General features: G+C 49.2%; 1 protein-coding gene across 1 annotated transcript in view; it reads left to right on the top strand.

Moving 5' to 3' along the window:
• UNC13A (unc-13 homolog A) overlaps positions 1-15,192 on the top strand; it is an 89,018-nt gene that overhangs the window by 28,742 nt on the left and 45,084 nt on the right. The window contains exons 6-14 of the mRNA XM_036740784.1: positions 1,082-1,155; positions 1,408-1,462; positions 5,260-5,295; positions 7,068-7,284; positions 8,268-8,387; positions 10,210-10,713; positions 11,058-11,157; positions 13,227-13,273; positions 13,543-13,621. Of these exons, the coding sequence (XP_036596679.1) occupies positions 1,082-1,155; positions 1,408-1,462; positions 5,260-5,295; positions 7,068-7,284; positions 8,268-8,387; positions 10,210-10,713; positions 11,058-11,157; positions 13,227-13,273; positions 13,543-13,621 (1,232 nt within the window). The remainder of the gene's footprint in view (positions 1-1,081; positions 1,156-1,407; positions 1,463-5,259; positions 5,296-7,067; positions 7,285-8,267; positions 8,388-10,209; positions 10,714-11,057; positions 11,158-13,226; positions 13,274-13,542; positions 13,622-15,192) is intronic.

The raw sequence follows: 15,192 nt of genomic DNA, 5'->3' as shown, positions 1-15,192 counted from the left end.
GCATTAGGAAACCAACTCCACTAGTCACTTTAGTTACTTTTCTGCTGGGAACTTGAGAGCCAGACTTTCACTTAGCTGCAATTTCTTGATGTCTTCTGATTTCATGTAAAGAATGTGAATGTGGATGAGGTTCAGTTGCTCCAGGACTTGGTCCACTCACTGGTCATTGGACGAAGATCTTACATTTAGAGTGCTGGTGTTTAAACTGATGTTTTGTAGAGAGCCTAAAAATGGTAAGATTCTTAGCACCCTCTACCTTCTTTTCAACCATGCTACTTTAGTCACTGTCAAATCAGAATCAAAGGCATTTTATACTTTTATTTGTTCCAGTGAATTGCCATGGCCAAAGATTTCATCAATTAATAACCAACGTACTGGTAATGTGAGTCTCTATACTAATCTGGGCCAGTCCGTGGATTGGATAGCCTGTTGCTAGGACCATACCCAAAGTCTTTCCAGTTTAGTAGGATCTGCCAGAGCTAACACTCCTCTGGCAAAATCTTCCATTCCTGGTTCACCTACATACCATAATGAGTGAACAGATGAAGACTTTTGTAGAGAGGACCTACTTTGGAGGTGGGAGAAGCCGAAGTATGGGAGAAGGGAGAGAGAGAGAGAGAGAGAGAGAGAGAGAGAGAGAGAGAGAGAGAGAGAGGCAGAAGAGAAAGGAGAGGAAAGGAGAGAAGAGTGGAGAAGATTGAAGAGAAGAAAGAAGATCAAAGGGACGCTCCAAGCTTTTCCTGCTCATGCCTTCCAGGAACTAAATTTGCTGCCATGTTGCTGCCTAATTAATGCCAATGATGAGCTGCTCCTAATGATGAATTGCCTCTTTTCTTGGCCATCCATCACTAAGAGTACCTGTAGACGAAGCAGCCTTCTCTCATTCACTTTTCCTTTCTCCTTCCCCACCTCCTCTCTTCCTTTCTCCCCATCTTTGTCCTTTCTCTTCTTGCATCCCTCCTCACCAACCATTATTTTGGGACAACCTGTTTTTCTCTCCCATACTTCAATCCATGTCCCATGGGAGGTTCAGGGACTCAGGACTTCCTGCTGGGATGACAGATGTGGATTTGGTTTTCAGATATCCCTGAGGAAGAAGCTCGTTATTGGGCAAAGAAGCTGGAGCAGTTGAATGCTATGAGGGACCAGGATGATGTGAGTAGACATAGGCGTGGTGCCCAGATTCTGTTTGCCCCAACACATGGCTATCTCTGGGGACTGTGTGAGCAGCTCCTTAAGTCTACTGGGTGTCCAGATTCTTTTTCTTGGTGGAGGAGAATGGGGTAGGACAGATCTGTGGTTAGGTAGCCAATGGGATACCTGGGTTCTACATTTCTGACTTAGGGCTGCCTAGAGTCCTCTGCCCTTCCCTGAGCTTCCTTCTCCCATTCTCTCTTCTCCTTTCAGTATTCATTCCAAGAAGAACAGGACAAGCCTCTTCCGGTCCCCAGCTCCCAGTGTTGTAAGTACTGCTCTCTTCCTTTCGTGGCCTTAAAGAGCGGTGTCCTTCCCCGGGGCAGAGGGCACTAGTGGGGGCAGCACATCCTCCCACAGCCTTATTGCCTGCCCTCCTGCCTGGGGCTGGTGTCGCCTGGGATTTGGGTTTGGGGCATCTTCTGAGATAGAGTTCTTGGCTTTGATCCCTCCTGGTGTCCCCCGAGGTGCTGTGTCTTCACATTCCAAGGAGCTGGGCTTACTCAGGTCTGATTCCCCTTGCAGACCCACTTCTCTGAGGTAAAAATAAAAAGGAATAATAAAACAACCCAGTAGACCTCTAATGACTTCTACCTTTGAACTCCCAGTTCTACTTACCCGGTCTGGAATTTATACACCACCAGATTCAAATTCTCTGTTTGGGGGAAGCATTTCAGCAGTAGAGCTATCCCTCATTTCTAGCAACCCCTGACCTCCTCCAGAGCCCTAGCCATGACTTATTCTCCTAAGCCCCTCTCTCCTTGGCTCTTCTTCCCTTCTGTCCTTCTCCTATCCTCCTTCTCACCTTCACATATCTCCCTGTCATCCATCATCCCTACCACCCCAACCCGACTCTACATGTGCCTGGGATGGATTGAGGGAAAGAGTTGGAAGGGGGAATGGCCAGTTACTCAGAAGCTAGAAGAACAATCTAGTGGAAAGAGGCAAGGCTAGGAGCAAGGAGACCTGGGTTCCAAAATATCCAATAAACCGTGGGGCACTATAACAATGTGGGAACAGTTGTTATATTTATTAGACCCAGTTCTGCCACTAACTCACTGTGTATCCTAGGGCAGGACACTCAACCTATCTGTGCCTCAGTTGCCTCATCTGTCAAATGAACAGAATAATCTCTGCTAACTTCCCAAGTTATGGTGGGAATCAAATGAAATGGTAGCTTTAAAATTATCTGGGGAATTGAAAGCACTCTCCAGACATGAGGGGTTCTCTTTTTTTGGTATGGGGACCTGCTCTAGGTCCTGCAAAGGGGAAAGAGCAGGGAAACGGGGAAATTTGGGATAGAGAATGTTGGGAGCATGAACAGAGAGCCTGCTCATCCTTTTGGCAGGTAGAATCAGGTGGGGGATTGGGTGAGATTTAGAATCCCAAGAAGGTATGGAAGAGATGTATGTCAGGTAAATACCTTTGTTTTCCTCCTTCCTCCTCAGCCACCTACTTGGTCAAATGCTTGGGTAAACAGTTAGCAACAAAGAGACCTATAGGAACTAAGAAAGCCCTAAAAGAGAACAGCTCCACAGATCCCACTGTCAGTTGCCTTTGGACTCCCCTTGTCCTAATAAGGAACCAATTGGGGTGAACCTGCTGGGGCTAATGCTTGCAAACAGCTGGCTGGCTGGTCAAGGAATCTGATGGATTGAGAATAGACATATTTCCCTACCAGCTAAGATCTCAGCTCAGCTTTGGGTTCCAGGATGAGCCTCTGAGCTTGGGAGGGTCATCCATGCCCTACTGACCCAAGGCTGCTCCATCCATCTGGGGACACAACAGTCCAAGGCCAGTGGGTGAGAAGAACAGCACCTGGACCAGGAAAGCTTCTGACAAGTAAAAGCTCAAGCAATAGGCTCTTTGTCCGAAAACCCAGGGCCAAAGCCAAATTTGAGTCTGAGGATTCTCTGTCCAAGCCCTGGCTTGAATTCAAGTGCCAGGGAGAGTGGGCAGGCAAGGGAGATAAAATTGGCAGTGGGTGTTCTGACCTCATGCCTGGCATCTGGGGTAGCATCACTAACTTCTGGGAGCCAGGGCAGCTTTTCTCATTGACGGGGTGATGGAATGAGGCTCAGAGTTAGCCTGTAGGAGAGTCAACATGTCACAGGGGAAGGAGTGCTGTGTCTCAGGCAGAGGAACTTGGTTCAAATTTGACTCTGCTACTTATTAGCTATTTGACTTACAGCAAATCCGGTAATTTCTCTTCGCCTGATTCCTTACCTGTAAAGGGAGGGGGCTGTACTCTTAGGTAACTTCCTGTTCTAAATTGAGATGTCATCATAGCTAGAGGGCTGGGCTTGGAGTCAAGCAAGACCTGAGTGTGACCCCCGACACAGACACTAACTACCTGTGTGAAATGGGCAAGTCACTTAATGTCTCCGTGCCTATGCAGCTATTCAATAAGGGTGTTGGACTTGGCCTCTAAGGTCCTTTCCAGCTCTAAATCTATGATCTTATGACCTCCTTGCCTAGTGCTCTAGTATTTGGGAGTTTTGGGGATATCTGTGTCATGTGATGTGCCCAAAGGCCAAGAATCCAGTCCTGGCTCCACTTTGTACTGCAACCTTGAGTGAATCACTTCTCTTTCCTGCACTTCATTTTTCCCCATCTCTAAAATAAACATAATAATCCCTACCAGACCTCCCTTACAAGGTAGCCACAAGGGTCAAATGAGGTAAAGCATGTGAAGCACTTTGTGAATTGTCAAGTGATAGCTAGGCACCCTGGTGGATAGAATGTTGGACTTGGCATCAGGAAGCTCTGAGTTCAAATCCTGCCTCAGACTCTTAACTAGCTGTGTGACCTTGATCAAGTCGCTTCACCTCCTGTCTGCCTCATCTGCAGAATGAGGTTATTGGACTCAATGGCCTCTATGGTCTCTTCCAGGTCTAACTCTATGATCCTAGGACCTATAAAGTTTTACTCTTAGCATTTGAATGCCCCCCATCCAAGGGATGCAGGCAGACTGGCCACTTCCTCCTTTAAGATATAGGTGCCTCTCCCCACTTGCCTTCTTCCCAAAAAAAGGAAGAGGGGACCTATTTCAATGAGGAGCACCATGCTTGTGCCACTGTGAGCATCTACAGCCTCCAATGCTATATCCTTCATGGATACACATGTTCTGTAGCCTGAGTGATATACTGTGAGCCCTGAGGTAGCATGGTATGTCCCATGGATCCGAAGTCAGGAAGACCAGGGTTCAAAGCCTGTCACACAAACATAGACAAGTCACTTAATCTCTCCCAGACTCAGTTTCCTCATCTGTAAAACCAGGATGAAAATGGCACCTATCTCTTAGGGTTATTGGAAGGCTCAAATGAATTAATGTATGCAAACCTTAAAGAACTACGTAAATATAATGTATTTTTATTTTTATTGATCCCATCAACATCCCCTGGCCCACACCAAACAAACAAACAAAAAACGCTAGTGGGGAGGGATCAAGAAGAGGATTCTCTCCAGTGAAATTGATGAGAGGAAATCCTCACCCACTGTAGAAAACCCCCACTTCTCACTCCACAAGCTCTTTGCCTAAGAAGATAGATGAATGAGTGAAAAAACCCCCACTTATTAAGCATTTACTAGGTGCCTAGCACCGGGAATCCAAATAGTTCCTGCACCACTCTGAGGGTCCCTCCCTCCTGAGCAGTGTTACCTCTCCCCCTAACTTAGCCCATGACTTCGGTCGCACCTACTTCTTTAGCACGACCTTCGTAAGATGTTCCTTATGCCTCCAACTTTTCTCTGATTCCTCCCTTGCCTCTTCCCCACCCTACCACTCCTCTCCAACTTTCCCCTGCTCCCTCCTTCCCTCTCAGTCCCATTCTTTTCCAGTGTGGGGGAGGGAAGCTGGAGTAAAAGTTTGCTTTCGACTGTAAAATTCTAAACTGCTTTGGGTTGAGGGACAGGAGGCAGTGACGGAGAGAGGGAGGTGGACTGGGAACAATGGGGGAGGAAGAGAGCAGGTGTCCAGAGGGTGCTCCCTGTCCTGTGCCCTCTTCCATGCCCACTGCCTCAAGTCCTGCCCATCTTGATTCTCTCTGCCCCTTTTCTTTGTAGGCAACTGGAGTTATTTTGGCTGGGGGGAGCAGCAGAGTAAGTACTCAGCCGGCGATTTGTGCAGTGTGAGGGGGCGGAATGGGGGCATATGGCTCCCCTGACGATGTTCCCCCTCCCTTCCCCTACCCAACCCCTGAAGAGAACTGAAGAGAACCCCTGAACAGCCTGGCACATCCCTGCCTTCCCCCTGTCCTTCTGCCCCTCATCCTCCAGTCTCTGGTTGGCCTCCCCTGGTGGTGGCTGGAGGGGTGTCCCTATGTCACCTGATGAGCACAGGAAGAATATGGGAATTTGGGGCTTATCTTGGAGCCCCTGCAAGGCTTCAGTCGGATAATGGGGGTTGCAATTTGGGACTGGATGGGACTAGATGTTCACAAGCACCCCCTTAGGGACCTTCAGGACCTCCACCTCTGCCCAAATCTCTCTCCCTACCCTCTGCCCCCATGTCCAATCCCATATCTCTTCCCCTACCTGTCACCTACTCCCTTGTTGATTCTCTCCTCCCCCCTGCTTCTCTTCCCCTTCCTCTTGTGGAGGAGAGGGATGAGTGTAACTCTGGACAAGTCTTCTCCTCTCTGGGCCTCAGTTTCCCTATCCATAAAATGAAAGAGTTGGACTAGAATAACATTCTAGTCCAGAATAGATCATCTAGTCTCCAGATGATCCCTAAGTTCTTTCCTAGCTCTTCCATTATACTATTTTGTGAAAAAGGGTCCAGATAAGAAGCTAAAGATGGTGGCAGGGTTGTGGGGGTGGTTATCAGGGACCCTCAGTTACCTCTCAGTTCTGGAGGGATGGACGGGCATCTGGATGGACACTATTCCAGTGGTCCCATGCCCTGAACTTCTGCTTTGTCCACAGCTTTCTGCCCACTCTGTGCCCTCAAACCCCTCCCCATCCCAATTCTCTACATCTTCTCCTCCTGCTTCCAGCAAAACATCCCAGGCAATGGGTCAGTGTTGCTATACCTCTGAAGGAGTATCACCAAGGGGTGATGGGTGAGCCCAGGGCTGAGGAAGCAACTTTGACATTGCACCATGGATTGAGCCTGGCCACCCCAGAAGGCGCTTGTAGCCTCAAAACCATTGGGGATAGTTGGTTCTGGAAAAGAGTAAGACATCATGGAGCTGGCACCATGCCACTGGTGTCTCTTCAAGGTCCACTTGGAGCCTGGTAAACCAGTCCTCCTTACTTCCTTCTCCAGGCCTACTTAAGCCCTGGATGTATGCCTACCTCTGCCTCCCATATAGAGCCCTAATATCCTGTATCCTGTCTCCTCCCTTCTTCTCTCCAGCTTGGGCCATCCATTTTCTATGGACTGTGTCCTAAACCGCTACACTTCCTATGTGCCATCATGGATCTCTCCATCACCTCTCTTTTATTCCTTTCTCTTTGCCCCTTGTTTTACTCAAAGCCCATACAGCTCCATTCCTCAAGCATCACAATGACCCAGCTGACAGGCTCTTCCTCCCTCCAATCTTCTTTTTACAGTCTCTCCCATATAGGGAGAAACATGCCACATCCCACGTTAAAGACAACCTTCTTTGACTTGCATGAGATACTTAACCTTGCTTAGTATAGGGACAGAGGGGAAGAAAGCAGCTGGCATTGAGGACACCCTAGGTCTTGGGGGGAGTACCCCTAAATTCACAATCACTTTTTGAGACCAAAGGCATTTTGGTACCATCCATAGTCCCTGGAGGGGAGGAGATTGGGTTGTCTACTGGGGACAACCCTCCATCCCACCTCCCAGCCCTTCATCTTTTTCCTTTCTGCATCCCTTCCTCCTCCTTTGGGACCTTTTCCAGATGAAGACCCAGACAGTGCTGTGGATGACCGGGACAGTGATTACCGCAGCGAGACCAGTAACAGCATCCCACCACCCTACTACACCACATCCCAGCCAAATGCCTCTGTCCACCAGTATTCAGTCCGACCTCCTCCACTGGGCTCCCGAGATTCCCGGGATTCTTACAGTGATTCTATGAGGAGTTATGAAGACTACTCAGAAGCACCTCCAGTCAGGTACCTGGAGTGGGGGGGAGTGGAAGAGGAGAAGGGGAGGATCTAGAATCCTGGGGTGGCATGAGGAATGGGAGGCAGGAATGGAAGGAAAGAGATTGTCGAGTCCAACTCCTCTTTTATAGACAAAGAAACTCAGACTAAGCAAGGGGCAACAAACTTCCTTAAGATTACCCAGTTAGTATTGGAAGTAAACCCCAGGTCTGACTTGTAGGCCAGCAATCTCTATGAGACAAGTCTGCCTTCTTGTATATTGTTGAATGGAAGAGTAAAGTGCAGGGAAGGGGAGAAGGAGGAGGTGGATGGAGCTTGGGGTCTGAAGACTAAATAGACCCTGCTTCTGGGCACAGGGTAAGGTCTAAGAGTTTTGAGCTCCTAGAAAACTCTAGTCCAGAGGCTCCTAACCTTTTTTTTTTATCCTGGATCCCTTTGACAGTCTGATGAAGCCTATAGATTGAACAGAACGATGTTTTAAAATGCATTAAATAAAATACAGAGGATTACAAAGAAAAATTATTGAAAAGCAATTATGACCAAAATAAGTTCATGGCCCCTAGGTTTAGGACCACTGTTACTCTAGCAAGAGGAAGCTGCCTCACCCACAGGTGCAGGATCACTGCAAGGAGCAAACTGTTGGTGTTTAATCTAACACTGGTTGGGTTTTCAAAATTGAATTAAGTTGTCATCAGGACCAGGCAAGTTAAAGGAGCTGTTCTTGGTTAACCCAAAGATGATGCTGCAACTTGAACAAATAACCCAAATGTGTGGGGCCCTGAAAATGGGTTGGTCTCTTGGGACATTCATGAGCTCAGTGTACGCAAGGGGGCAGAGCTTAGCCCTCCTGCCACGTGGCACCAGCTGAGCTGATCCCAGGATGACTCCACCCATTAACACTTGCCCTCCCCTCCCCAGGGGGAGCCTTAGCTAAACATCCCTCCCCTACCTGCTGACCATGTTCCTCCTCCCCTTTCCCCACTCCCTGGCAGACGCTTCAGTAGCGTCGATCCAACTACTCGGGGCCACAGCGACTCGGAGGCTGGCCGGGGGCGGCCAACCCGCCGCCATTATTCCCTTGAGAACAGGCCATCCCTAGACCTGTCAGATAGGTGGGTCCTTTCCCTGTTGTGAGCCTCATGCCCCGTCCAGTGCTGTGGTCTGGTCCTCGTGGGCTGGGGCAGGCCGATACCGCTGGCCAATCACCCCTGGTCCATGTGACTCCTTGTTGGATGAGTTGGAGGGACCATTTTCCAGAAATCAGCAGAATGAATGGCATTTTAAGCAGATCTTTCTCCCATGGCCCCTTCCCCAGGAGGCCCTCTTTCCTGTCTTCGTGGGGAGCCTCTCCCAGTCTCCTTCAGCTTCCTTTAATAGGAAAGAATAAACCTCATAGGGTTGTGGCTCCCACAGTGGGAAAGGAGGCCATCTGTTCCAGCCCCAAACCTTAAGGCAGGTGAGGTATCATTGAACTCATTGCTGCAGATAAGGCCACAGAGACCCAGAGAGTTTAAGTGGTTTGTACAAAGTCATATACCTAATGGGGGTGGCCTTCTTCCCACTTATCTGTATTGATGATGATGGTACGAATCTACATGGAGGCCATTTCTCATGTTGTCTCCCATTAGAGCCACACACAAGCCTTGGAAGGGGAGCAGACTATGGGTTATTATCCCCTTTTGAAGAGGGAGGAAACCCAGCCCAGAGAGTAGAAATATCTTACTTAGTCAAGGTTATACCTTTCATTCAGTTATAGAATTAGGACTAGAACTCAGGTGTTCTAGCTCCTGGCCCAGACCCTTAGGGACCATAGGGCCAGAACGTCTGAGTCAGAAATGACTCCTGGGGGCTTTCTAAGCCAGCCAGATGTATCCGTGGATGTGGTATCGGCCTCCCCCACACTGCCCCTGTCCTTGTCTGCATGGTGAGCTTTTCTGCCTTTTGGGGGGCCTCTTCTTGTCCTTTTGGTTTGTCCACCTGTCTCTGTTTTGGATTTGTTTGTTGTGAGGGTAGGGGAGGAAGAAGGGAGGATGGGGGGGACTCAAGGTGGGTAGAAGGAAGAGAGATATTGGACATGGTTTTCATCTAAGATGGCATAATGAGCAGTTGGCTGCTGATCTGTGGGTCCTCCAGGGAAGAGAGATGGAAGGGGGGATCAAAGGAATTATGGGGAACAAAGACATAGAAATAAATTTGAGGTGAAAATGGTATTTGACGGTAAGCGAAGGTTAGCACCGTACCCATCTAGACTCCGAAGGGAGTCAGCACTGTCCATTTTAATACATTCCACCTACTTAGCCAGATTTTTAGAGAACGTGTTCTTTTCCTTTAGAATAGTGGGTCCTTAGTCAGCTGGCTGAAGAATAAGGCTTAGGGACAGATGCCAACAGCTCCTTGTGTCCTGGATTTAAACTCCCTGGGCTGTAGGGTTGGCATCCAGGACATTTCTGCTCTGATGAGAGAGAAGGAAGTGGAATGGGGAGAAGAATAGAGCCATCTCCTTACATTAGTTGTACTGGGCTTTTATACTTCCCTGTGGAAAAGGGCACTTTTCTGTATAGTTTCTCATTCATTCTTCACCAAAGCCCTGGAGGGCAGACAGAGCAGGGATTATTCTCCTGGGGATACAGCCTCAGAGAGGGGAAGCCTCACTCTATGTCCCATAGTTGGCCAATAGCAGAGCTGGGGCTTTAGTAAAGGGCTCTAGGCTTCCTGGCCTGATGCTTTTCTACTACCTGCTAGTGTTCCAGGCTATTCTAATTTTGGGTTAGATGAGTATTCACCCTTAGGATGAATACCCCATCCCACTGAGGGCTACCCCATGCTCAAGATTGGAAGGAAAGGGCACAGGGACTTCTAAATTGGAGACAACTGTACTTTTAACATCCATCTATATCTCTTCTTTCCCCACTCCCAACCCTGCCACCCATACAGCCCAACTGGTAGCAGCCGCTATGCCTCCTCAGGGGAACTGAGCCAGGGCAGCTCCCAGCTGAGTGAGGACTTTGATCCAGATGACCAGAGCTTGCAGGGATCCGAGTTAGAGGAAGAGAGGGACCGAGACTCTTACCACTCCTGCCACAGCTCGGTGAGCTACCACAAAGACTCCCCTCATTGGGATCAGAATGAGGAGGAGGAGGAAGAAGAAGAAGAGGAGGAAGAGGACTTGGAAGAGGAAGACCTAGAAGAAGACTTAGAGGAAGACCTGGAGGATGAAGAGCTGAGGCAGGGGCGCTACAGTGAGAATGAGGAAGAGTACTCCAAGGAGGACAGCTACCTCCCCACTGCACCCACCTCCTCGGAAAGGGAGGAGAAAGCCTCTCCAGTGTCTGGAGAAGCCCTTGAAGGGGCCAAGATGCCTCCAGAGCCAGCGGGAGCTGAGGAGGTGTCTGGGGCAGAGCGGGCACCTGAGCCAGAACCTCCGAAGCTGGAAGAGAGGTAAAGGAAGCATGATGCAGATGTAACCATGGTAGGGAGTAGGGGAAGAGGAACAAGAAACAAGCGGGCTCAGAGTCTAGTCCTGGGCTCCAGGCTATACAGAGTACTGGGTGATAAAGCTATAGACCCTGAAAATGGCCAGGGAGGCCCAAGATGCTTGGGTTCTCTACTCGTTGACCATCTCTCCAGATGGAAGCATGAGGTCTGGCCCCCATCTCACCAGGGAACCCCAAGCCTCTCCTCAAACAGCCAGTGATATTGGTACATGGGAGACACTAGAGATCCAGACACTGGGGACCCAGAGGGGAACCTAAATGCTGGTCCTGGGGTGGGGCCGGTCTCAGTTACAGGGCTCAGGAAGATGAAGAGGGGCAGGACTCCATGTCCAGAGCCAAGGCCAACTGGCTACGAGTATTCAACAAAGTCCGAATGCAGCTCCAGGAGGTGAGTGTGCCCTGTGAAGGGACCGCCCCCACTAGGAGGGGACCAAGATCGTCAGTGTCACAAGCCGAGAGTGGGTCTAGACTGGTTTGGGATGTTTCCAGGTTTGTAGGGCTAGATGTAGTGATTTGAGATTCAGGGTTGGGGTGGAGGTTAGGATAAATATCAGGATTAGGTTTGGGGTCAGGATTGAGGTTATGATGAAGGTCAAAGTTGGCCTTTCAATTCAAGTTATGCTCAGGTTTAAGTTAGGCTTGGTTTTAGGGTTAGTTCCAAGCATTGGGGTTGGGTTTATTGGGCAGCTGGGTTGTGCAGTGGATAGAGCACTGGACTTGGAATCAGGAAGTCTCAGCTTTCTGAGTTCAAATCTGGCCTTAGACATTTACTAGCTGGGTGACCCTGGACAAGTCACATAACCCTATTTGCCTTAGTTTCCTCCTCTGTAAAATGATCTGGAGAAGGAAATGGCAAACCACTCCGGTATCTCTGCCAAGAAAACTCCAAACAGGGTCAGGGAGAGTTGGACACAACTGAAATAACTGAACAACAACATTGGGGTTAGCATTGAGGTTAGAGGTAGAATTTGGATAAGGATCAGGGTTAGCTCTGGGATTAGGATAGCATTCATGAGCAGGGCCAAGGTTGAGTTGAGTTATTACATTCAGAGTCAGGTTTGCATCTAAGGTCATAGTCATGATCAGGATTAAGGTGAAGGTCATCTGTCAGATAATGGTCAAGACTAATATCAGGGTTAAGAAGGTGGGCAAGTTTAGCATGGGCAGGCAGGGCTGGGTTCTGGGATGGGAGTCAGAGGGAGGAAGGAGCTGGACTGGGTAGCTGAGAGAGCCTCAGGCTGGGCTGCATTGAATCAAAGCTCAGCTGGGCAGGGGTTGGGGACATGTCTCCATTTGTCCCCTGGCTCCCTTCATGATCTCCACTGAATCTCCTGTCCTCCCCTTGCCAGGCTCTGGCCCCTCTCCCTTTACCCCTCCTTCCTCCATCCTCCATTATTTCTTTTTTTGTTTGCCTTTGGCTGCCCTTCGGGTCCTCTCATGCTTTTCAGTTGCTCATCACCATCACTGCCCTCATGCCCTGTGAGCACCACTGGCACAGGTAGGTGTGTACCCTCCGCCAGGGTCCCCAATGGACACCAGAGCAGCAGGAGGGGGAAGAAGGCACAGTCTAGGAGATGGGCAGGGATCCCAAGAAGGCAGTTGGTCTTTCTCTGCCCTCTTCTCACACCCTCAGCATTTCTTTCATGCCTGGCATAGCTTGCTAGGCTCCAAAACAGGATTTTTTGGTTGCAACTCAGAGATGCAGGGGAGACAAATGAACGTTTCATCAAAATACATCAGACGCTGAGATCTCTCCACTGTCATCCAGGCAGTGGGTGGGGAAACCTGCTCCAATTCAAACTTCTAAAATAACAGTCGTCCTCTGTCATTTCTATAGAATTTCCTCAAGGCAGACTTCTGTGAAAATATCACCCCCAATTGACAGTGGAGTTCACTGTGATTTAGAATGGACAAGTGAATGATTTGTCCAGAGTCACATCAAGACATAATGACTGAGCCAGGATCAAAGTTGTCCTATTTATAATCCACTCCATCTCCCAAGGGTCTCAGGAATAGGATGGACCTAGGATTGGCTCAAACTCTCTTGCCCCATTGCCAGAGGACACCCCTTCCCTACTCATTAACACTCATTAACATTAACCCCCACCCCATCCCTGGGACCCTCCATCTCAATAGACTAAAATACTGAGGACTGGATAGATAAAAGCTAAAAGAAATTGGATTGATGGCCAGGAAGCCCTGAGGGGGAGGGATCAGGGCAGCGGGGAAGTTCCTCTCAAACAGGCTATGGAGCTGTAAGATGGAGGCTCAGCTCCAGGGTCTGGGAGAGACCATGGGGGCTTTGCTCCCCTAAGGAGGCCCAGGTGGGAAGAAGAGCCAGGATCCTGGAGGTTCAGAGAAATCCCCCCAGGGTATCCATCTGTGAGTTGGAGTGGGGTGGAAGGAATGGTGACTGCTCTTTGGATAGAATGTCACAGAGTTGTGATTATCCCTCAGGCCCGAGGAGAAGGAGAGATGTCTAACTCGCTTTGGTTCAAAGGCGGGTGAGTAGCTAAACACAGGCCCCTCAAGCCCAAATCGCTCCCTCCCCCTTCCCTGGGAACTGCCTGGAATGAGTTTCCTACTTTGGGAGGGCAGATCAAGGGCTCAGGTCTGAAAGCACATTTGGGTGTTTAGAGATCCCAGAAGTGAAAGAGCATTGTGCCCTCATTCCTTGGCAGTTTGAGGTACCAAGGTAGGCCCCGGGGGTATTATAAGGGAATCCACAGGCCTGAGTAGTGCCCAGGGCAATTCCTTGCTGTCTCTGTCCCAGGCCTGGCGGTGGTCTCATCATCATAGACAGCATGCCCGACATTCGAAAAAGAAAACCGATTCCTCTTGTGAGCGACCTGGTGAGTAAACAGCATTCCCTTCTCCCTAGTCCAAATCTATCTCCAGGGCTGGTCCCAGGGGTCCACTGAGACTGTCTCCCCTTCCTTCCCTGGAGCCCAATTACTACATCACACTTAACTTCAAATGGTATCATACCTCTGTCTCTTTTTTCTTGGTGCTTTTTTCCTCGTACCTCATCCATAATAATAATATCCAGCCTCAGACAGTTACTGGTTGTGTGACTCCAGGAAAGTCACTTAACCCCACTGGGCCTCAGTTTCCTCATCTGCAAAATGGACATCATAACAAGACCTGCCTCACAGGTTGTGCTACTTTGTTAACCTTAGAGTGCTACATAAACACTAGCTATTAGTATCCTCATTTTATTTCCATGTTGAGGAAACCAAGGCTCAGAGATGTTGCCTGTGACATCCATCAGGGTCACAGAACACAGATAACTTGGAGAGTATCACACCCTCTGACAATCAGTTGAAGGAACTGAGACAAACAGTCTAAAACAAAAAACAGGCTAAACAAGCCTGGAGAAGGGAAGGCTATAGAGAGGGGAGCACGATAGTTTCGTTCAAACATTCGAAGGGCTGACGCTTGGCAGAGAGATTAGGTTTGTTCAGACTGAGCACATGGTGAGTGCTAACTAAATGTTCAACTTGACTAGCTAAGGATAGCTTTTCTTTGGCTAGTCAAGTCGACAAGCATTTAGTAAGCACCCACTGTGTTCTAGACCCTCTAAGTGTTGGAGATACAAAGAGGGGGGGAACCAGTCCCTGCTCACCAAGAGCTCACAGTCTAATGAGGGAGAGGGGAAGGAACAACATGCAAATGACTATTTGGGAGTGGGTGTGGGTCCTGTCTCCCAGGAAGCTTCCTCTTTCCCTCTCCATTCACTCTCAGTCCCGCTCTTTTCGCTCTCTTCCTGCCTCCTTCCCTCTCCTATCTGCTTCGTCAGTTCCGCATCCACAGCACTCAGCCCCATGACTTGGCCAACTGGGGCATATTTCCCATTCAGCACATTCCCAAAAAACCCTTGGGGGAATTTCTGGCTTCAGGAAGGGGAGGAGTAACCATTATAACTCACAACATATACATCTGTGCAATGGAAGCAGGGTCATGGTGAGCTGATGCTTCCTGTTCCAACTATTCTAAACCTCCCCAACATCTCCCAGGAACATGGCCAGAGATTCTGCCTTGTTACTTCCTGTACTTCCCAGCATAAGTGCCTGGAGGTGGCATGGAGTGATGGAAAGAGCTGGATTAGGGCCCAGATCTCATTTGCATTCCTGGCTTCTGGTGCAACTTTGGGCAAGCCATATCACTTCTATAGGCCTCAGTTTCCTCATGTGTCAGATGGAAGATTTGATCTCAAAAGTCTCTTCCAGCTCTTCATCTATGATCCCATGACTGGCCTGCCACCCCCATCCATCCCTGGCTATCGCTCGTTCCCTAAAATTTACAGCATACAGTATCCACATCAAAAATATGAAACAATAGCCAATCTCCTCCCCACCCCCACCCAAGTGGAGAGTTCCTTCCTTCTTCCTCTAGAATATGGAATGGTCACCCTGGAAAGGGC

Source organism: Trichosurus vulpecula, chromosome 1 (assembly GCF_011100635.1).
Source record: "Trichosurus vulpecula isolate mTriVul1 chromosome 1, mTriVul1.pri, whole genome shotgun sequence".
NCBI classification, from domain to species: domain Eukaryota; kingdom Metazoa; phylum Chordata; class Mammalia; order Diprotodontia; family Phalangeridae; genus Trichosurus; species Trichosurus vulpecula.
The sequence above is the reverse complement of the archived record's forward strand: the minus strand, read 5'-3'. Positions and strand labels throughout refer to the sequence as shown.